The 23,464-nt window shown below is 35.1% G+C and overlaps 1 protein-coding gene across 11 annotated transcripts in view; it reads right to left on the bottom strand.

The window, feature by feature from the left end:
• Positions 1-23,464, bottom strand: part of LOC105197934 (TLD domain-containing protein 2) — a 162,886-nt gene that overhangs the window by 83,873 nt on the left and 55,549 nt on the right. For 3 of the 11 annotated variants that reach the window (XM_026132175.2, XM_026132178.2, XM_026132176.2), the window contains exon 1: positions 3,536-5,939. The exons of 3 other annotated variants lie outside the window; for them this stretch is intronic. In XM_026132175.2, the coding sequence (XP_025987960.1) occupies positions 3,536-4,185 (650 nt within the window). In that variant the 5' untranslated portion in view covers positions 4,186-5,939. Of the gene's footprint in view, positions 1-3,535; positions 5,941-23,464 lie in introns of those variants that run through there. 5 more of the 11 variants (XM_026132177.2, XM_026132179.2, XM_039449829.1 and 2 more) reach the window with 4 other exon arrangements.

The raw sequence follows: 23,464 nt of genomic DNA, 5'->3' as shown, positions 1-23,464 counted from the left end.
TGTTTAATTATTGATGTATGTTGATAAAGAATAATTCGAGAAGATTAAAAAATTGTGTGGATTATTATATTAATGAAAACAAAAATGTTTTATATATAAAGCGAGTGTTATATAAATCGAATATTTCATTGTTTACGAATTCTTGTTACAAAACAAGTGTGACAGTATCGAAAAGGTCGACTAACTTTTCGGAGTTCAAGCCAAGCATCTTTTGCCGTTAATGTTAACGACGACGATAGCGTTGACAGAGATTTGTAATGAATCGCGCGATGACATATGACAAAAGTTATCAGCAAGTTACGTTGATTAAATAATGCAAACATCAGTATCAGACTATGTTAAGAGAGTAGACGTGTAATGTTGACAGTCTAAAGTACGAGAGAATAAAAGATTCAAAATAATATTTCCGGTTTTAAGAAGTAGAAAGAAAACTCTCGTTCATTTGCTACAGCACGATTAAAAAAGAAACAAAGTTTCTCAGCTCGAATTGCATGAATTACTAAGAATTTTAATCTAATATTTTAACGTACGATTTTGGTGTAATAATTTGATCTACTGATGTCAAGAAATAAAAATATCATTAGTTCTTCGCTCAACATAATAAATTCCCTCTTTTTGACAGACTGAAAAAAATGATAATTTTTTAACTATGACTGATGAACAATAAAGATAGAATGCGATAGCATTGATAACACGGAGAGCATTGCGCTTTCAGACTGCAGCTACAGGCTTTCCCTAGGAATGTAAGTACACTTCATACCGCAAGTATACAAAATAAGAAAGAATGCAAAAAATTCTATGAATGTATAATTTCATTAAATATATAATTCATTACATCCAAAACACATCTGGACAATACAATTTTTTCTAATTAATTAATTACTGTTATAATTAAAAAGAGATGAATTTTACAGCGTAACAATAGTTAAACTCGTTTTTCAGGAGTGGAAAGACAATCAAATAAAATTTAAATTGTAAAAAAATTCAGATTAATTTCTTATTTAAAGTTTCACCACGAGAGAGAAATTGCTTCAAATTAGAATGAATGAAAAGAAATTCATATTTTCAAATAATATCCATTTTTCAAGACTTGTGACTCACAGGAAATCAATCACGCATGTGAATTATGTAATATAATTAATGGTAAAACTTTCTACTAGATTCTTCTAGTCGATTATTCGCTAAGCACGTTCATCGAAATGATCGTCCGGTTTTGCCAGCTGGGATAGATTTTATGACGAATTGTGAAGGGGCAAACTAACGTCGATTTTTCGCGGTGACTTCCGCGAATAAGTCTTTCGTAGAGAAATCGCGAGATTGCAATGCAACACGGGACTTTCATAAAATGTTCCCGGAGACATTGTTCGGGGAAATATTAAAGTATTGAAAATTCCATTTTCTTCGAAATAAAAATGTCACATTACTTCCAGTTGGAATACTGTTGAAAACAAGACGCCAGAATTTAATTTTGAACTAAATCGAACTCTCTCTCGATAATCTTATTTATCTTTATTCCGCATTTAATTTCCTTGTCATATTTCCCATTCGAAATATCCGTTGTTTTTACCGACAATATTTTTCACTTTAAAACGAAGAGCAAACAAGTTCTTTGTCCAGTCTCGTAAGTCAAAAAGATTGCGTTTTACGGAAAAACAGACTGCGTTTAAATATTTGTTCTTAAATATCTTAAATAAAGTTTTGGTAAGATTCAACTGTTTGAATCAGAGACTAAAAAAAGACTGTGTAACTCTTTGTCTCTTGGCTAATATTATTTTTATCACTGCTTCCGGAATCTCTTTTGTATTACGCGCTTTTTGCGTCGTATCAATTACAAATTATCGTTTATATTTTCACAAAATAGTGTGACCGTTACGAAGAACCGTTATCTGAAACGATAATGTATTCTCGTCTAGCGAACGATATAAGATTTCCGCGAGCCCAGATTATGACTTCAACGCTGATGACATCTCAAAATATTTACCTAGAAACGGCACGCGTTTATTCGCGACTTTTCACTCAAAATTGAGTTTAAGAGTCGAGCGCTTATATTTATCAATTGCACAACAATAAAAGATATAATCTAAGACGAACTGCTGTCTGCGTCGCTGCTTCGTAAACTGTTTATATCCATGCGACAGTGATTTTAAGAACCACACAATCAATGTAATATTATTATTATTATTGTTATTACTATTAACTGCATGTTATGGCATCCAAAATTATACGACGATACAAATTGATTACGGTATCACAAAAGTTAAAATTATGTGATGTGGAAGTTGGTCGAAATCGTGGAAGGCGATAATTTCATCGAATTATTGGATATTATTGAGAATTAATTGAACGCCCAAACTCGCTATCTTAATCGTCATTTTCGCCTGCACTTTGGAGGCCAGCCAGAAACGCACACGAATATATCATTGTGAAAGTCACCGCGAATTGAGCATTAATATTTGAGATTATCGCGTGTATCGGCCATTATGGTGTTTTAAAGTATCATTCACGTGTTTTTCGTCGCACGAAATTTTCTCGAGCAGTGCGAAACATGTTTTTACAACTCCGCAACGATCGCTTAACGATTATTAATTGCAATTGATGTACGAATAAATCGTTCGGAAAGATTAACATTGAAATTTATTTGCGAAATAATTAAGCGGCATAAATATAAAACGAATTATGCCGAAATTTATATTCCCCACCGCGCCGTGAATTCTTTTCCTTTTTTATTCTATGCACGATGTCCCGTATCGAATGTCTCGTATCGAATGTATAATGTATTCACAGCACTTAATTCATATCTGATTCATTCACTTGGTTGGTTGTCTTTCAATAATATTTTTCTTGTATGATTTATTAGTAATAAATAATTCTGAATTTAATCAATAAACTGATACATTGTTTATCGATTGAATTTGTTCACAACATTTCGACCCAAGATTCATGTCCTTTTCAAGCGATTAAACAATATTACTTTAAATTATTTGTTCAAAAAACACGACCGAGTTCTTTCCAGAATATTCATTTGTGCAGCAATATTTCTGTTATCAAAAATCTATATAATTTAATAAAGCTTGATAAAGATGTATAATAACGTAAATCAACGCTTGTCAAAATCACGTGTATCTTTGTGAAACGAAAGCGACTGTATTCTGCATTTACTGCATAAATAATTTTTTTAGAGAGAACTCATGGACGGCCGTGTTTCCCGAACAAGTGATTCAAAATAATATTGTTTAACCGAATCACTTGAAAAAGACCTGAACCTTAGGTCAAGACGTGAACAAGTTTAATAAATAAACAGTTTGCCAGTTTGTCAACAAAATTCAAAATTATTTATTATTTTTATCACCGGCGGTTATAAGCAATACTACGGAGATTCGTATACCTTATTTTCGCTTACCACACTTCCATCTCTTTTAAGATTAAATTTCACTGGACTCACTCAAAGATTGCTGCAATAGGTACGTGATGATTCACAAAACAGCGGATACTCACGTTCGCGCGTCCACGTATAAAACAATCGCAAGATAAATACCTGGTGACCGAGTCCGGCACAAAAATGTTCCACCAGGATGGCCTCTTCTGTCGCGGATAACTCTGCGAATCGAGTCCTTCCGTGCTGCCGGTCTGCATAGGAACGCCAGACACGCCCTTCCTCCTCTTGCGATCCATCTTGGGCGGTTTCACGGCGAGCGGATGCCAGGACTTTCGGCGTCCCTTCTTGGCTTCCTGGGTCACGCGGTCACGGTCCTCGTTCTCCAACACATCCCGATTCTCCTCCAGCAGATCCTCGGACACGTAGAACACCGAGCCTCTCCTACCGCCATTGCTGTCGCTGCTGCTCCTCCTCTTGTCCTTGGGCTTCTCCTTCGCGCTGCTATCCTTAACGTCGATCTTGATGTTGTCCTTGGTATTGTCCTTGGCGCTGCTGTTCTCCTTCTCCTCAAACACGCTGGCCCTACGAGCCCTCTGGAAGAGACTGTCTCGCCGAGCCTTCAGATCCTCCAGAACGCTGTGCCGACGAGTCTTCGCGTCTCGCAGAATCGCCGCGTTTTCGCGCTGCTTCCCGATGCCGAAGATCCTCGCCAGCGACGACTCCTGGTCCATCATCGCCGGGATGGAGTTGGTCGACGCGCACTTGGTCGTGTGACCGTTCTCGCTGATGTACATCTTGGCTGTTTCCATGCTAACTGGCGTGGCCACTGGTCGTCCGTTTGACGAGCGGTTTACAGTCGCGTATTGCGCATCGCAGAAAGCGTCGGAAACGCCGAGTTAGTATCTTGTATCGAGGTCACCGAGGGTCAGCTCGCGTTCAGATTAAGTATTTACTGGCTATACACCGAGGAGAGACCGTTGTGAAAGACCGCTGGCTGCCTCTCCGCCGGTTGTTACCGCTAACGTCGGGTTAACGTCTTACCAGCCGCAAGGCCGTCGAAGATCGGACGAGGATAAAATAACTGCATCGGATGGCTCGCTCTCTTCTTCTGCGAAGTCGTTAATGTCTTCCACCGGAGATAGATAAAGAGAGAGAGAGAAGGGTCAGTTGCTGTGCAAGATATATGTATTCACTGACACCCTACGAAACGAGACTAACGAAGAACGAGTCGTCGTCGTCGTCGTCGTCGTCGTCTCGATGGCGTTGACCGAATAATTTATAGCGGACGAGCCGTCGGGAATTACGAGTGACGTTTGCGATTCGATATCCACGGATCGGATCTAGTCACCAGAATTCCAAGTGTTGGCTAACGAAGGCACTCTCTATTTAATATTACACACCAAAGGGAACCGCGTTGAAGGTTAACACCGCGATGTCCACGAATTCCGAAGCGTTGCAGAGGAAATTAGACTCTCTCTCTCTCTCTCTCTCTTGAGCGAACACTCGTCGATTTGGCTACGCAAGATCCACGCGATTTCTCGCCGGTCGCGGCGATCGATCTCCGGCGGATCCAATTGCCTCCAATCCACGATCGTACGCGAGGGAATGTTATCCGGCTATCGTTGACGAACGGTCATCTCTCTCGCGAAGATAAGGTAGACGTTAAAGCGCGATCGGCGGCGTTATTCCATCGGCGCGGCTCGTCGGTGAAAGCAGCCGAACGGTCGACCGCCTTTTCACTCCCGACGCCGACGACGACGCCGCCGTCGACGCGGTCACTCTCGTGAAACGCGTGCTCTAACACGTAGTAGGAGTACGTCGACGCGCGTGCGTGTGCGCGTGCATTCGTATGTGCGTGCGTGCGTGCGTGCGTGCGTATGTGCCTCGCGATCGGAGCGGATACGCCCGTAGATAGGAGAACACGTCGGGATCGTTGACCCAACTGAAGAGATTCGCGTTTTATTTATATATTTTTCATTTGTCCCACTTGTATACCTGGCGCCCCGTTTTCAAACGTCCAGCGCGAACCGATCGAGCGCTTTGTCTCTCGAAATTGGGAGGGACTTGCTGCCCCCGATAATTTCCGCAAGCGAATCTTCGCGTCCTGCCGTCGTCTTTACCTCGATCAGCCCTCGCCTCCTGCCGAAGGCAGCACGGATGATGAGACCTCGACGTTGTCGTCTCGCATCACGCTCACGGCAACAAAAACACGGAGGATGATGTGAATCTTTGCGAGGATAGGCACGAGATCGCGGAAGCTCTCTTTCCCTTCCTCTTCACGATTATATAAATTTATTTCCCCCTTTTTCCCCCGCTTCTCGTCGAACACACGCGCGCGATCAAGACATTGCGACACAGGGTCGAAGAAGAACGGCTCTTCCTCGCGTCTTTCTTTTCTTTTTCTTTCTTCAACTCGCTTATCGCGCGCGTACGCCACGCACACGCACGCGATGCACGTATCGAAGGCGTTTAAGTACAGAATTACACGGGAGAGCGTCGGACGAGACTCGCGCTCGATCAACGGCCGTCGCGTGAATCGGGTATCGCAGCAACTAAGCGCGAGCGAGCGCGATCGCTTGTATTTATACGCGTACCCGCGTTGCCCACCTCGACTGTCTCTCTCTTTCGCGGCACATCCCCCACCCTCGAGCCACGACGAGCGCGTGTACGAGAGGATACGCACGAGACCTGGCCGATCCTGATTCTCGTCTCGGGATCGGAGGAGGAAACCTGTATACGAGAAAGATCGCGGCGCCGGGCTCGTTTATGGGATCCTTTGATCCGAGTCTCGGACAGCTATCTTTTAAAAATTTCATAAAAATGTCAGGGAGCGTCGTCCAAATTTTACAAGCGTTCCTCGGTATCTTGTCACCCAGGGTCCAGGGTGAGCGTTTTGAAGCGTCAGAACATTAAAACGCCCCACGTTTTTAATGTTGACACACGTGACTATTTGAAAATTTATCTCTTTTTTTTTTCAAGAAGGTCGTAAGCAACGACCTTTAGGCCTAAATACATACGATTATTTTTAGCGCTAAATAAGCGATATAAACGTAAACTTTGATATGTTGCGCTTCTAGAAAGACGCTGGACGATAAAAAAAATTCGAATGCTTTGTAGAATTTATCTGTTTTCCCCGCTTAAAATGGGAAGAGTATACAAAAGTCAGTGAACTCGTTGAGTAAATTAACTTCAAAATAAACTGTTCGCTAAGTTAATTCTAAAATAAATTGTGCCCCATCCACAAAACCGCCGTGCGCGTATGTGTAACATTGTTTGGAAATATATACTTAATTTCTGCTTAACATCATCTATATATAAATTTCAAAACAAACGAAGATACTATTTTTTTTTAAAGAGAAAGAAAGTATAACTATAAAATACAATTCCAGAGTCTGGTTTTAATCGAGCATTTCAAGATATCATTCCTTTTTATTTGGATACACATAAAATGAACTGTTAACGATCCAAGTTTAATTGCCGATCGTAACTGCAGATAGATTTCAAACGTTTTTTAAACGTTTCTAGCGCGACAGATTCTAATCATATTACATCTTTTATCATCTTTTTTAGACAGTCTCAAACTTATGTATCGAGGGCTTCAAATCACGCAATGAATCTAGCTTAACGAGGTAATCTATAATCGAGTCAATCAATGTGATAGTAGTCCATCCGAGAACGATAAAACGAGGTAAGAGATAATAACGGTGATCAACCAGTAACGAGATATATCGATAATTTCGTTGAAATTATTGTTGCGCGAAGTGTACCGATTTCTAGAGGGAGGAAAGGCACAATGCGATTGCGTCATTTACGATATCTTACATAATACTTGACGCTGCAAATTTAAAGAGACATGCTTCTTCACTCTTCAATTTTAGATTGACAGCACGAGGATAAATAAATATCGCTGAAATAAACACATTTGCTGTAATATTTATACGATAACAATCTAGCGCGTGTGCTATCGTCAAATGTTAATACAAATTCTTATTATCTTCAAGGATGATAAGATTATAATTAAAAAAAAAAAAAAATAATAATAATAATAATAATAACAGTCGCAAAACTCAGTGTATCTGTATAAAAGGCAAGCAGATAACTTATAACTTATTCGAAAGATAAGCAAGGCAAAACACATCGCACAAATGGCGCGTCAATTAATTGCGACATATTTTGCCACTTAGAGGGATTGGAAAAAAAAAGAAAGCGAGAAAAGAAATAGAAAAAGTATATTCCGAGAATCTTGCATCCGGGTATTGACGTTCAAATGCCCCGATATTCCTAGATATCGCGCTCAATCAGCCACTTTAAATTGATTACGCAATTCACGGTATCAGACTATCCGTTCAATTCACGGTCGGCCGCGAGATATTTTTTTCCAACGATCGCCATACATCTTGTGGGCGCCCCACGTGATCTTGACCCAGTTCCGGATCAACAAGAGAATGACCACACCCGCTTGTTTATTCGATATTTACTTAGACCATCCCGCTGCAGCCTGGAACCGCGAGCCATGCGAATAGTTCTCGCGAGTTGTAAATAAATGAACATGTACACGCCGCGTTTAAATTAACTTTCCTCTTCTATCTCTATACATATATACATTCATCAAAAATATAAACAATTGTTATTTTATTACAATTTTATTATTACAATCACATTATTTTGTTGATGTTGTACTAGGTATACAGTGTCATGATCAAAATTATAAGACACTTAATATTTTATAAATATTTTAACTGGAAGGATTTAAAGAAAAACTCAAATATGAATTATCCTTTGTTTTGTCTCTACAAATCTTTAATGTAAATAAAATCTTAATAATCTTCTAAAAAATTAACGATTGCTAAATACGTCAATGTTGTTTGGTACGTTTGGCTAACTTTATACTCTAATTACGTTCGTATCGTCCAGGCGCAGCATCCCCTTCTATTTATTTTTTGTCTTAGCAGAATTAAATTAAACAGGGCAAGAAAGAGAAATTACGTAAAAGTACGGTAGGATTAACAGTTCCGCAAATTAACTGTTTTCTACTGCATTAATTAAAAAAAACTTCGACGTAACTTCTGTCAGATATCATAAGAAATAAACTTTAAGTAAATAGCTTTTTACTTACTAGATTAAATTGTCAATTGTATAATGAAGAAACAGTTTGCGAAGAAACAAATTGCGAAACCAAGAATTTGTTTCTATTATATATATATATATATATATATATCCCGTATTTTTTTTACTTTTGAAGTTTAAATTGCGATTCGAATCTATTTTCGAGAAAGAATCCAAGGAAAGAAAAACTTTATTAATCGACTTTCGGCGATAGCAGTTTGTACAAGCAATGCCTGAGAAATGCTTGTCGGTCGCCGGAGGGACATTATGTTGGACGGAACAGAGAGCGGCGTTGTTTGCTGCAAAAATTTTCTCAACGAAAGCGAGGAGATAAGAAGCGGTATTATTCAGTCTCCACGCGGACGGCGGGAGGCCGCTCTAATTGGCTGAATCGAATTAAGAGCCCGACTCGGTTTTCATCGTTGCCAATTTCGTAATTGGATACGCAGCCGAATTGACCAATTGTTTGCCATGCTGAACATCCAACCGCCTCCCTCTCGTTAATCGGAGCCTCCTTCGTTAGGAAAATGCGGCGACGCGCGACGGAAACTTCATCTCGGCCGAGCGACAGGGCGGAAATGTCGTAGAAGAACGGGTGTAAGTGTCTCCTCGTGGCGGCCTTGTAGTTAGACAGCTGATCGCGCAGTGACATTCCCACGCCTGACGATCGATCGCCGTGCGAGTGCGAAAGCGCAAAGCAAACTCGCGATGGCTCGCAAATTATTTCCAAATAAATCCGTCATAGCAAAATTTATAAGCTCATAATTAATCTCTCTCTCTCTTTCTGTGTTTTTCTTTATAAAATATTATAATTAGTTTGCACAGTATATAATTAACATTTTAAATATTAATACATGTGTAGCGAGTGTAAAAACATCTAAGACAATACATATCTCATTTTAGGATAAAAATTCTTGTACATAATTGTAATGTTTATTAAATAATTTGAAAACTCTTTCTAAATCTGCAAAAAAAAAATTAAAATTTTTTAAGTTAATAACGAAATTAAATTCCCATTAGAACAAAATTTTCTTTCATTTAAGCCAATTATATATTTAATTGTATTTATAATTTTCATGTAAAATATTTGATTTCTGATAGTTGTCAAAAATCATCACAAAATTACGTTAAATTTTCGAAGTTCTCTGATCTAAATAAAAAGATCTAATCAGATCTAATTAAAAAAAAAGAAAAAAAAATACACAGAATGATGTTATCTTTGCTAAGTGTACTCATTGAGACACGCGCAAGAAAGTGTTTCACAGTGATGGAATAATTTCGCACGTTAGAGCTGAGTCTAATTACCGAGTATACTTTTATCAGACGTATATTTGTTATTGGATTTACATGTCATGAGATAGGTTTATGCGACATGGCTACTGAAATCGTAAAGAGAGACTATAACACTTTTCTTTTAAGAGCACAAAGAGCAAATCCGTTTAGACTAAAAAATTCTCAATGAAATCGATATAAAACTGTTTACGATCAAAATAATAAGAATGGTTCACGTTTTCGTTAGCTGTACTCGAAAATTCCTTTAAAAAGAAACAATTATTGATCAAAGTAATATATTTCAATTATAACAAAGTTCTATAATATTTGAGAATCTGTACCACAATTCTACACGATGCAAATAAAATGTTCATAAATAACCATCTGCGTTATAATCGAATAAAAGTCCTCCTTCTTTATCCAAATTTTTCTTACTCAAATGCGAGTCGAAACCACCGCCATATCGATGAAGAAACACAAGCAACATATGTGTCCTTGATGAAACTTGATATCTGACTGAATTAAAAAGCAATATATAAATCAGGTATGTCAGATTTCCTGGAGCCACGGCGTCACGTGCCAATTTCAACCGATTAGTCATAAGAATAATTTGGGTGTTGCGATAAGCCTCTTGTTTTTCATCGTAATACAGAATGCGTCCATATTCTCCAATCTACAAATTGGAGCAGCGCCTCGAAATGGTGAACTCGAGCATACTTGTGCCTTCCTGCATTAACCATCCGCGTTAACGAATACACTGAGCTCGAATATGAAAATATAAGCGAAGTTGAAATCGTAGAAAATAACAAAAATTAATTAAGCATTTCGTTAACTCTTTCAACCATGTGAAATGCAAATTTGCAGATTTAACGTAATATCTCGAATAATTCGAGTTAAATGTTGTATTTGAATTTGTTAAAATTTGAATACAACATTTAATTCGAGTCGTCGTCTATAATACGTTAAGATTGAATATTAAATTTGACATGTGCAAAAGTTTGAATCTTACAATAAAATTTGAGCATAAAAATAATCACAAATTTTGATAATAAAAAGATAACACAATATTTTCAAAAGAAGACTGATTTTACTACTGATTTAGCTAGAAATAAATAATGTACAAATTCTTGTCTGGATAATCACGTATAGGAGATAAATATTTTTGTGTTATCTGACGAATTATATGAAGGGATTAAAGATATGCATTCGAAAAGTAACGGAAAATGGAGAAAAAATCGCGTCCTTCGTCATGATTATGCGTATTAAATGTCAGTCTGACGATATTATTGGACAGACCTTCGTGAACTCAGACGGGATAAAAAAGATCGGCAAAACTCTCATAGCGTATCTGTCTGGTGCATCTCATCGTAAAACGGCGATTTACGACCCGACGGAATTATAAACTTCCATCTCAAAAATCCGTCCGAGCGTATATGCAATCGGATAAAGAGATGCTTTTTCCACGATTTTTCTGATTCTGTGAAATCTATTGTTTTCGATCAGTATTCAAATATAATTATAATACAGATATAATCTTTATATTGTATTATTTGGTGTTCTGTATTCAGATATCCTTTTTCACCGGCGCAAATGCGGCCAAACATTTTCGAAGATCACGTAGATTGCGTGTTATGGATAATTTAATTTTTCAATTTAACTCTCGCATATATATAACGTCAAAATCTAAAATTGGAATTACATTTAATCAATTTTAATCGTTTAATTGTATCGAGAGAGAAAGAGAGAGCAAGAGAGAGAGAGAACGAGATATAATAGATCAATATATATATAACGATTATATTGATTGCAATCAATTAGAATTGCGTGATTAAAAAAACTATCTCTACACGCTGGAAAATCGCCGACCGATAAAAAGCTATCTGAAATTGTTCCGCCGATCAATCACTAAATTATTTGCCGCGCGCGATGTCAATAACTGTGCTCTAGTAATTCAAATAATCGAATATCCAAAATCCACTTTCAACGCAGTCATGCTTGCACATAGTTATTTAATAAGAATTTATTTATTATTACACAATCGACCAAATATACTAATTACAATACTACTAATTGCTACAATTATTCTCGTACTTTCAAATAAAATTAAAAAAAAAATAATAATAATAATATTTTAAACTCGTCTTTTTACAATATATTTAATAAATATCATTCTCTATTTTTTTGTTTAAAGATTATTGTGTATGCTAAAAGATACTTCTCAGAAAGAGAGTTTAGAGCACACAATAAAAATCAATTATTCATAAAATAAAATGACAGAAACAACAGCGTGCCAAGGTGCGAGTTCAACACGAACATCCATATCTAATAGATCGAAACGTTTGCTTAGATTCATCATACAAAATGATGCGTCATTCTGAATGATATCACTTCACATAATGGAAAGCTACTTGTAAATATCGGCCGATACTTACTCGAATGTCCACTAAGATGTTCCGCGAGCGACGCGCTCTTTGTAATGCACGAACGATGAAATCGCCGTGGTATTTACGCGGCTGCTTGTTCACCTTCGCGCGAACGTAATTTGTTGTTTACTTCCATCAAGAGATTTCGACTCTTCATTCGGATTACTGAGAGTCCTTGCGCGAATCGATAGCGAGATAAAAACAAAAAAGTACGTCGCGAGCAGCAGCTTGAGAAAGGCCTGCACCGAGCAACAACGCCGCCGCCGCTTTCCGCTTGACATTCCACGCGTGCGGCACCTGCCGCGGAATATTAATGGCGACCGGCGTCACAAAAGTATGAAAGATGTGCATTAATGTTGCATAATAAATACATCGAACAAAACCTTGTAATCGCTCTCCGTATGAACATAATGTTCGTTAACGAATCCGCGCGTCATGTAATTGACAAATTAGAAAAAAAGAGTCCAATCATGATCATTTTCAGAATTATTACTTGTTGCTGCAATTAGCTATTAGAAACATTAATAAATTTAATTCTGATGGAATCGATTGCTGTCAGTGCATGTTTATACGTATCGATTTGTATTAACGTATATATGCATTTCGACTTATATTTTTTAATAATAAACGATACAATAAATGACGTATTTCTGTTTTCAATCATTTTCTATCAGCAATATATTTTTGCAATTATGCAATATTTTTCAATAATTTTATTAATTTTAGACATATATATCAGCATGTATAATCTAAGACATCTAAGTAAACGTTTCGATCTATCAAAGATGTTCGCATATTAATAAAATCATTTAATCGCAAAGGTAGCTTCTTATCACTGATAAGTTGTAACATGACTACGTTTCTTAAAATAGCAGTAACCAGTGCATATTGGTATGATATAATTCTTAATAAAGCTCTTCTTCGTCGAATTTAAAGCCGCTGTAATCTGGATATATAATCTAGACGTTATCTCAGTCTTAATTATGATTATCTCGGAAATTTTTATCGCGCACATTACGGATAATTAATTTAACAGGAACGATTGCAAGCTCTCGAAGATGTTTTGCTTAGAGCGTTATTTGAAAAGTAAATATTTTTTATTTTGATCTATCACACACTCTATACGCTAATAGATTATTTTTACTCATGTACAAATTTGTCTCTAATTTATCTTACTTGTGTAATGAACCGACAATTCGTTGGGGTAATGCATTCAGAATTACTGCAACTGATTTCTCTTATTATGCTTGTCATACACAGAAAATGCAAAGAAAATAAATACTTTCTTTTTAAATAAATAAATTTGTCAGAATCATACTTAAAAAAAAAAACTATCTTTTATAAATTTGAAATATGTAAAAAATTTGATTTCAGAAAAAAATTTTTTCATATGTAGCAACAACAAATACACTGAGAATAAAAGTTAACTTGACTAAATTTTTCAACTTAGAATTTCTTCAGTTTAAATATTTATGTATTTAAGTTAAATATGTAATTGCTTAAACTGAAGCTCAAGTGTTTTACGTACTTATATCAAATACATAAATACTCGAACTGGAAAAATTTCGAGCTGAAAAGTTTAATCAAGTTAACGACTTTTTTCTCAGTGCACGACTCGATAATATTACAATTAATTTTTACTGAATTTAACATTGTAGAGAGAATTATCAATTTCCTAGTGAAAAATGATTTTAAGAAAAAAAAACTTTTAAAGAACATTCTCTGAGACTTTGTCGAAACATTTGTGGTGTATGACATAGTGACCTCAAATTCTTGCATAAAGAAATATTTTTTGATTTCTTACTTCGATGCCGTCGAGAAAAACACTATTTGACATGCATGTACCTGTCTAAGATTTTCAATTTATGTCACCACCTCTTCCAACTCCCGACGGTAATATGTATGCTGATCACAGAGTATTTCATAAAATATTCTAACCGCAGCCTATACCAGACGAATGCTTGGCGTTCGCACTTCAACCACACAATCAAATTTTACTATGTTATTTATTATACTTTGCGCAATTGATGAACCAATTGCGTCGATTGCAACGATTTTTATGGCAACGTAATTTATTTCGATTGTAAATATATCGCCTTGCACAAATTTCGATGGTCAGCGCAAAATCATACTGATGTGTCTCGTCACAAAATTATAATTGCAATAACATATGCGCAATAAATTCATCGGCATCTTCATTTCTTAGCCACGATGAAATTATCCTTGCGTAAATCCAAAGTACTTTAGAACATATTAGTTTACTTTATTACAACCAGTAAAGTCGCTCTATGTAAAGATAGGATCAGCCACGAAATAAATTTTTCTTTTTAATTTTTTAGCTTTCTAAATACATAAAATGTATGTTTTCGGTAAAGTAGTATAACATGCAAAAAGCAATTTTTCCAAAATAATCAGTAAGGAGAAACAAATATAAATATAATTCTTTTCTTTTAACTAATCAAGTTCTAATACGTTTTAAAAACCGGTCGCTTTTGATTAATTTATTATTTAGAATTACAGATGTACAATCAGATGACGAAAAATAATAAAATAAGCAAATATTTTTAATCTTTATGAACGTTAACAATAACCGGTAGAAACAAAATAGATACTATGTATGCAGAAAAACATATCGCACATATTGTGCACACTACTCGCGCGCATGAGGTACAATCTAAACTCGAGTTAATTATCGTGCTACGAACTAATTAAAACATAATTCAAATTGACCGTTATAATTGCTCGTAGCGCACGGAAAACTTTTGCGGACGCCTTTCATGCATGCAACAAGATGATATTCGAAAAGAATACATAATTTTGGCCCCAATTAATAATACACTGATGGGAATTTGATACGTAATTAAATGTAATTTGCAACAATTATAAGCGCTGGACCTCAGGGAAAGATCACATCTGTCGCGCAACGATCTTTTTCCCGACTCTGTCAATTAATTAAATACAAATATCAAATGTTGCCACAAGCTAATTATTGATTAAATTAACCTTTATTATTATATCTTTAATGTGCGGATCAAGTAAAATCAAATTAAATATTTGAACTGTACGTAATAATAATCAGCAATGTTATAGCGTCAGCAATGTTAATATTGCCATAGCTATACAAGGTGATTAGAAAGTTTTTATGTAGCTATATAAACTTTCATAACTTCCGTTCTGTAATAAATTAATCTGCAAAGGCTATTAGAATTGCAATTTAGTAAAGTTTAGTGTGTATTAAGAAATAATCTACTTATAAAAATTATAAAACTTTTCTCTACAATGAAAATAACTTGTTAAATTGACAAAATTTTTCAATTTGATTAAATTTCTTCAGTTCAAGTATTTATGCGCGCATTTAACTCAAATACATAAAACGTTTGAAATTTAATTTAATATAAATTTATTCATATATTTAACTTGAATACATAAATACTTGATTTGCAGAAATTGAATCATGTTGAAAAATATAGTCAAATTAACAACTTTTTGTCTCAGTATACAGATGAATAAAAAAAAGCCAATTTCTTGGCTATTACTATGATCTCATTAGACTTGAGATCATTAGATTTCTTTTTATCAAGATTAAGATTATTGTTTATTAAACGAATTCTTTAAAAGAAATTTCGTTAAAAGAGATCTGCAGGCTAATTGTAAGATAATTAATCGAATTCCTAGATATTACTGTAAATCATTTGCAAAATGTATTCGTAGAACTTTAGAATCGGATTGTATATGTAATAACGATGACATGTTGAGAAGTAACAATATCCCGATAAGTATGTGGATAAAAATAAAATAAATTCTGTGAATAATTTTTTTGACAGGCTAATTTTATATAATGCCATGCAAAGGCTTTGTAACCACCCTGTTATGTAAAATATGATCAAGAGAACAATGTATTCTTTTCTTTAAATTAACAATGTTATAGAAATTACAATAACTCAAGTATAATGAATAATACAAAGTAGTTAAATTAAAAGTAAAGAAAGTTAAAACTTTAAACTTCAATTAATTGATAATTTCTTCGTCTTGTCCAATTTAAAAAAATGAGATAACAAATACTTGCACAAATTTTAGAATTTTTTTGCGACCGATTTCTAAAACATTACATTTTAACTATCTAACAGCAAGGTGAATTTTTAGTGTTCGTTAAAATAAGGATAGATTTTATATGCGACTTCATACGCTTTGTGTTATTTTTTATCTAATCAATGTACAAAATGAGTAAAGAAAGTAAGTGTTACGGTAAATCCTTTCTCGTCGCTGTGAATTACTTGTAAAAGTATAAAATAGACGAAGCCGTAGATTGTATCTGACCCCAACCTTATCTTTAGAGGATGAATATAGTCTACAAAATGCTTGAAGACGATTAAGTGAGATGAAATATTGAACCTCAGAGACTTTTAGACTGTAACGAATAATGTGCGAATTGATTCCAATTGTGAATCGATTGCGGATATCGTTTGACAGAATGGAACTTTACAACTAGTCGATGGCGATGCTCTCTTGCTTTCATTTCAAGGTTGACGGCAGGTACTTGCCTGAATCGATTATCGCTCGATGCGCTTCGTTGAGTGTGAAGAAGATTGGCAGATAGAATTTGCATTAGTATGCAATGGGAATTCGCCTTACCTCCTACGATAATGGGGAATAGGAGCAATAACGCAAAATTTCGAAATTCTAGATTATATAGACAGTGTGATCGTAGAATTTGCCTAAAATATTATCTATAAGATATTTAGGAAATTTTTTCAAAAACAGAGAACGTATATAAAAAGTCTATAAATTAATTCCTCACTCAGTAATCTAAACAAATAATCAATTATTAATTTTATATATTAATTATTTAGCGGTTTGCTAAAAAATATCAAAGTATTAAAGCAAATTAGTCTATTTGGTTTATCAATCGCGCAAAATAAACAAATTAGTTAAGTTCCATTCAATAAAATATTTTGTTTGCAATTTTTAATTTCAGTACGAAAATTAGATGCATTGTTAGATGCGTTTCCCCAGTATCACGTGGCGTTATTTGAAAAGAAATTAACTTTTAAGCCCCTGATTAAAAGAAAAAAATACAATAGTTTATTATATCTCTGATTAGTCGCTAATTGAGAGAAAATTCTTGAGTAGTCTTATAAGATGTCATTCTGTCGATAATGTTGGGAAAAGTATTCACGAAACCAGAAAGATGACGTCAAAAGGAAAGTTTGAGACGGATAAGATCGCTTTTAGTGAAATACAGGCGACACTTCACAGCCACTTCTCCGATAACGAGATGACAAGAGGAGCATGTTTGAGTGTGAATTATATAAGCATATAAACATCAAAAATTTTCGGGTCAAGGCGCCTCTTTTATCATTTAACGTTCGCGATTCGTAGCACGCTACTTTTCCACCGTTTGCGAAGAAGAAGAAGAATGCCGCGCGCAATCTCGAGGATGCTGCAGCAACGGAAAATGCACGTACAGAAAAACGCATATTAACTTTGTTATGTATTCATAGAGGTGAAGATAGTATTAGGGTGAAGATGGTGTTATAAGAGAAGGTGGATGGTCCATGATAGATATTACGACCCTTGATAGATACAATGGCTACTTGTAACGCCTCCTTATTAGGTGCTGAATTCTAGTGATTATTTACGAAATTATTTGTTTAGTAGTCTGTCGTTATACAGTGGCGTTGATATGTCAATAACCGATATTTGTTAAAAGGTATTTTTATTTCTAAGCATTTCGAAATTTTTTTAAAATATATTTTAGAATTTAATGACACATACTTTCTCATACTTTTTAAACGCGAGCGTATTTTCATAAAATTATATGTACACTTGAGTATTTTGTTTTGGTTATTTAACGTTTTATTCGGCTGTGCACTTTCGAGTTATGCAAAGTTAAACAATAAAATGAGATTTTGCTAATGCAACCCTTTAAGAGTGCTGACACCTCAACAGGTCTAATATGGCCTATATTAGACTTTACGGTCTAATAAATAATTCATAATTTTGAGCCTCTATCGATTGATGAACAACACATTGACGAATGTAATCGTTGTTTTTAATCAAAATATTAAATATTAATAACGTAAAAATATTGTAAAAAAAATGTAAATGGAGACCTGTATAATACCTTGTTCTGTAAATATTAGTGTCTTTTTTTTTACAGACATGATCGCTTTTTTTACTTTTTATCAAGCTTCCGTTTAAAACATAATTTGTAATTTAATAGAATAATTCACATATGGGAGTTGCACGTGACATAATGTGTATACATTATTCATAAGTTAAAACAGACTAATAAATATTGATAAAATAATTATTCAAAATAATAAAATAAAAAGTTAATGTAGTGGCACTTTATCGTGATCAATGTTGAATAAAACCTAATGCACGTTATACTGCGATATTAATTTCACTTTAGCTTTTGAAAATAGGAATATGTAATAATATATAGCTTCTAATTTTATCCTATTAGCTGTTATCGTATGAATATTTCGCTAGAAATAATACTCGTTAATAGAAATATACAGAGGATTAATCTTAATTGAATAATTAATTAACAAACTAAAAGTCGACAAGATAAGCAGCGAATTAATCTTGATCTTTAGTTAACTTTACGTTATCGAATTGAAAGTTTCAATTCCCGCCTGACCTATTTGTCGGGGCTCAAGGTGATCATTCGGCTGCATCAGCAGTTGCAATTTTAAAATATCGAGTGCACCTTTCCGGATGTTGATAAACATCAACGGTATTACTACTCGGCTGTAATCGCCGACCTCTAACTGTTCATCCCTACGATACCTTGCAGTTTTCATAGAGCGCCAATAACTGAAATCACTGGCGGAACGACATCGACTCGTTCTTCGATTCGCGCGAACGCGTTCCCGCCATTGTGCCGAGGAAATGAGCTATCGGTGAAGAAAGATAAATGCGTACTCCGCCTCTTTCGCCTTCGTTATTTCGAAACTTTATGGTTAAGACGACCGTCTGACTTCTTGGACCGTACACTATCGAGCGTTTTCAATGATTTTCTGTAGGATATTAGAAGACAGAGAGCTCTTTTTCTCGTACGTCTCGGATAAGCTCCAAGTTCAAAGATTAAACAAAGATATTGAAACAATAGTAGATTAAGTCCGTAATTTGTAAAAAATCTATTCTACTCATCTTCACATCTCAAGCAAACTTGAATTATCAATTGAAATTTACGCAATAAAAATAAAAGATTTGAAAGAGCGGATTATATTTATAAAACAGTTTTCATAAAATTTGTAACTAAAAAGTTACTATTTCTTATACACTGAGAGAAAAAGATGGTTGGAATGCAACTAAAAAACCGTAAATGTAACTATAATATCATAGTTGACAAAACTATAAACATACAATTATTATAACTAATATTATAGTAATAACTATAGCAATAAAGTTTCTGACTGTAATTGTGACTATGCAATTATAGTCACAAATACTAAATACTTTTCTTTTAATAGGTCCTTTTTTTGAGTTAAATCTGACATTGTCTTATGTCCAATTTCTTCACACTTCCCAATAGCTATCTTCCAAGTAAAAATATTCGTCAAATTCTACCTAAGAATTCGTTTTCTTTTTCTTCACTAAATCATCTAGTTAAGTATCTAGCGGGAACTATTCTTCATACTAATAACTTTCGACACAAAATGTACTAAAATTTTAGAAATTACCATATTCACTAGAAGATATCTCATGGATAAAGTTATTTAGAGGTAAAGAAATTGGGCATTAAAGGCGTATTATCGTACGAAAACCAGGAAAAAAAAACTGTTTTTAATGTTTTTGAAATTTTTTTCTAAAATAACGCAAGTGATTCACTTTAAACTTTGTACACGTAATCATCCGCATAGTTTCCGAAAAAAATTCACATAAAAATCATTTTTTTTCCCTCTCTAGCTCTCGAAAAGATAAATACCCTCTTAAATATCGCTACTCAATATTCTTTCCGTCGGCAGACACTTGCGTGGAGAAGAAGAGACAGAAAATTTCAAGTCTCTGATCATAAAACGGTATCGACGAACGATAATCGATTAACACGCGATTAACACACATCGGTTGTTGGCAGAGTGTCGAAAAGCAGCGAAGATAGAGCAATAGCGCTTCTCGGGAACATCAATGTTGAATAAAATTCATACAGTCCGCGAGACCGGATTTATGAAAATTCGAGCAACTTGCAACTTACTCGCGTGAACGGTATAACGAAAATATACGAACGATCGCGAGTTACGGCCCGACCAGATTCCTGTCGCACCGAAAATATCACCGCTGACGATTTATAGGAATCGATACCTGCAGGCGAAAACGCAAACAGTTTATCGGCGGGAACGTTTGTTCGCCGCTGCAAGTTCGCTCGTACGTCTTCTTCAGCTTCATCCGCGCGTGTAAGCGAAACCGCCCATTCGCCCGACGCATCTCGCCAAAAAGACGATCCTCGATCCTCGATCAACACCGCTCGCGAGCGCGATGGAAGAGAATCGGCGCAATATGAAAACGATCGATCTTCGTTCGCGTCGCTTCCAGCAAGAATGCAGCACGATCCTTAACTGGAGCATGGCGATTGAATTGAATTGATATTATGAAAACAACGTACGTTTATATAATACTTCTCGGGAATCAAGATAGCTTATGGAATGTGTCATAAAAATGTGTTGTAAATCTAGAGTACACAAGTGAAAACAAGCATACACAATCTATGCAATATAAATTGTTTATGCAATCGCGAAATTTTTATCTGCTATGTAAATGTTATCTTTCGTTTCGAAAAGTAATATTTATGTATCACAATTTCATTATTGCGTACAAAAATTTAAAACAATCTTGGTTTCTACGTCTTTTAAAATTTAAAATTTCAAGATTAAAGCTTACGAATTGTAGAGCTCGTTGTTTCTTTAATGCCGACCGCTTTGCCATTTTATATATAAACGTTCATTCTTATATTCAAACGTGCTTCGAGCATAAATTCAAATTTCTACGCGTGCTCTTTTAATACATCTATTACCGGAGAAAGAGACTGAAAAAAAATAAATTTTACTACGTGAAGATACGTATCTCTCAATCCGACGGATACTCACATGCAAAAAGTCGTTCTGTCAGGGTAGAAACGAAGTAACAGCATAAAGATTACTCACCTGTAAAACAAAAAAAGGATGCATTATTAATAATTATCTCCTTAAGCAAATAATTTTAATTAATTTACAATTATTAATTTATTTATGAAATGCATTTATATAAGTTACACAAATATATTGTAGACCTAAATAAAAATAAATTGTAAACAGACGAATCTTCAATTTCCCTTTTATTTTTATATCACAAAACTTTTCTAAAATAAATGGCTCAGACGTTAAAAGAATGTATTTAAATAGGACATTTCTAAAAATATTAAGAAAATTATGAAAAAATTACAGATTATTTTATGTTGCAACTTGAAAGTAGTAGAAAAAATTTGGCAGAGATATTTTTCTATCTGGATAAAAAGTTATTTCAATAAAAAACAGATATGTGCTCAATAAAAATATAATTAATAATAAAATAAAAAAATAATAACAATCTGATTTTTTTAAATTTAAGTACTTTAAATATTTAAAGTGATTTATGTAAAATTTTATTGTGACGCAGAGATCAGTTTAAAATAAACAAAATTTATTTATTTAAAATCATTTATTTATTCAAAATAACAAAACAATCACAATAAAACTTTGTATAAATCTTGAATACTTAAAATACTTACAGAAAAAAATGTGATTTTTCTTAATGTAAAAAATAATTTAATTTTTAATAACAAATAGAACAAATAACTAAGTAAACTATAAATCTGTTATTAAATAAAAATCTAATCTTATTCACACAATTTTCATACGTACGTAATTTATTTGAAATGTTATTATTAACACATTTCCAAATTTGATTTACTTTGCAGGGACCGTATGTCCGATACATTTTTAACACATCTCTCTTTGCAATTTTTTCCTGCGCATGTTTTTCACTCTTGCAATTTAAATCTTTTACGTCTTTTCAATTTGTCCACGATTTAACATTCATATCTTCCAGCTCTACAACTACGCAGAGAAACAAGCACGTGCATAAGCGCGGCAGCCTATGCTTTCAGCAGCATTCGCGTATTGCAGGATGCGCGCGTGTGAAATCTTCAGAAACGTTCGCGTTGCAACGACAAAATCGATAAATCGCATATGCAATTGTTTATTGTTCGCACGATATTCGAGACTAAGTACGTTTCTCAATGCGACGCCTGCCCGGTTTTCGCAGACACGTGTCTGTCTCGACATGCACAACACGAACGCAGAGCGTGAGCCATTGTCTCCTTCGAGCTATCGCGCGTGTCTCGTAAAAGCATGGCTATCTCGCGCACGTTTCCTTTCGTCTCGTCGATGCTTTCGCGCTGTATCGCCCGAGATATGCAGGAAAGTTATTTGCGCCCGCTATTCAATCTCCCACGCTCGATACGCGACAACGCGTACAGGGGACACCGAATGAGAAGGAAGCAGTTTTCCAGATTTCTCCTGATTTTTCAAAAGAGGAACGGTCGCACGCGCTCGTCCTTTCATGACGCGCTCAACTTCGCGATAAACGCTTCCGATCGTTCGGATAAAAGTAACACTAGCCATCGTCGTTCCATCCACTTTGTATTCACAGCACGCTTTCCACCGTTTTTTTCGGTCACTTCCGCTCGGAAACGCAACGGAAGCACAATGAATTCCAGACTTCACTGAAAGCATGATTTCAACGGCATGGTAATAGAATTAACCTTTGCTAATTGGAAATAACGCGGTTGTTAAGATGATAATGCATTCGTCGTAGCGCGCGATGGGAAAAAGAATATATTTGAACATTCGAGTCACAATCTTTTTGATTTTATAACTTTGAGGATTTTAAATTTCAGTTGCTGCCGCAAATCTTCAAATATAATTTCAAGAGATAAAAATTCAAGAGGTAAAATCGCAGATGAAAAATCGCGTCTCCCTGCGACAGCCTCGGCGAAACAGTGTTGCGCTTTACTTAATCTTTTATTTTAAATATAATATTTTCAATATAACAAATTTTCAACTACATAAATATGCGATTTATAATAGAAGCGAGTTTTCTGTCGCTTGTTATCTGAATTTCTCGTACTCTTAACGAGACTTAACGCCACGTGAATATTATCAGCTCTAATTAAGTTTTCTCCACGATATGAATTCTACGCAGTCTGATCTTCTATCCTTCGGTAAATACAAAAACGCTTATCTTCCTATCAAGAATTTTAATC

This window comes from Solenopsis invicta, chromosome 1 (genome assembly GCF_016802725.1).
Source record: "Solenopsis invicta isolate M01_SB chromosome 1, UNIL_Sinv_3.0, whole genome shotgun sequence".
Classification (NCBI taxonomy): Eukaryota; Metazoa; Arthropoda; class Insecta; order Hymenoptera; family Formicidae; genus Solenopsis; species Solenopsis invicta.
This window is presented reverse-complemented; position numbering and strand designations above follow the sequence as displayed.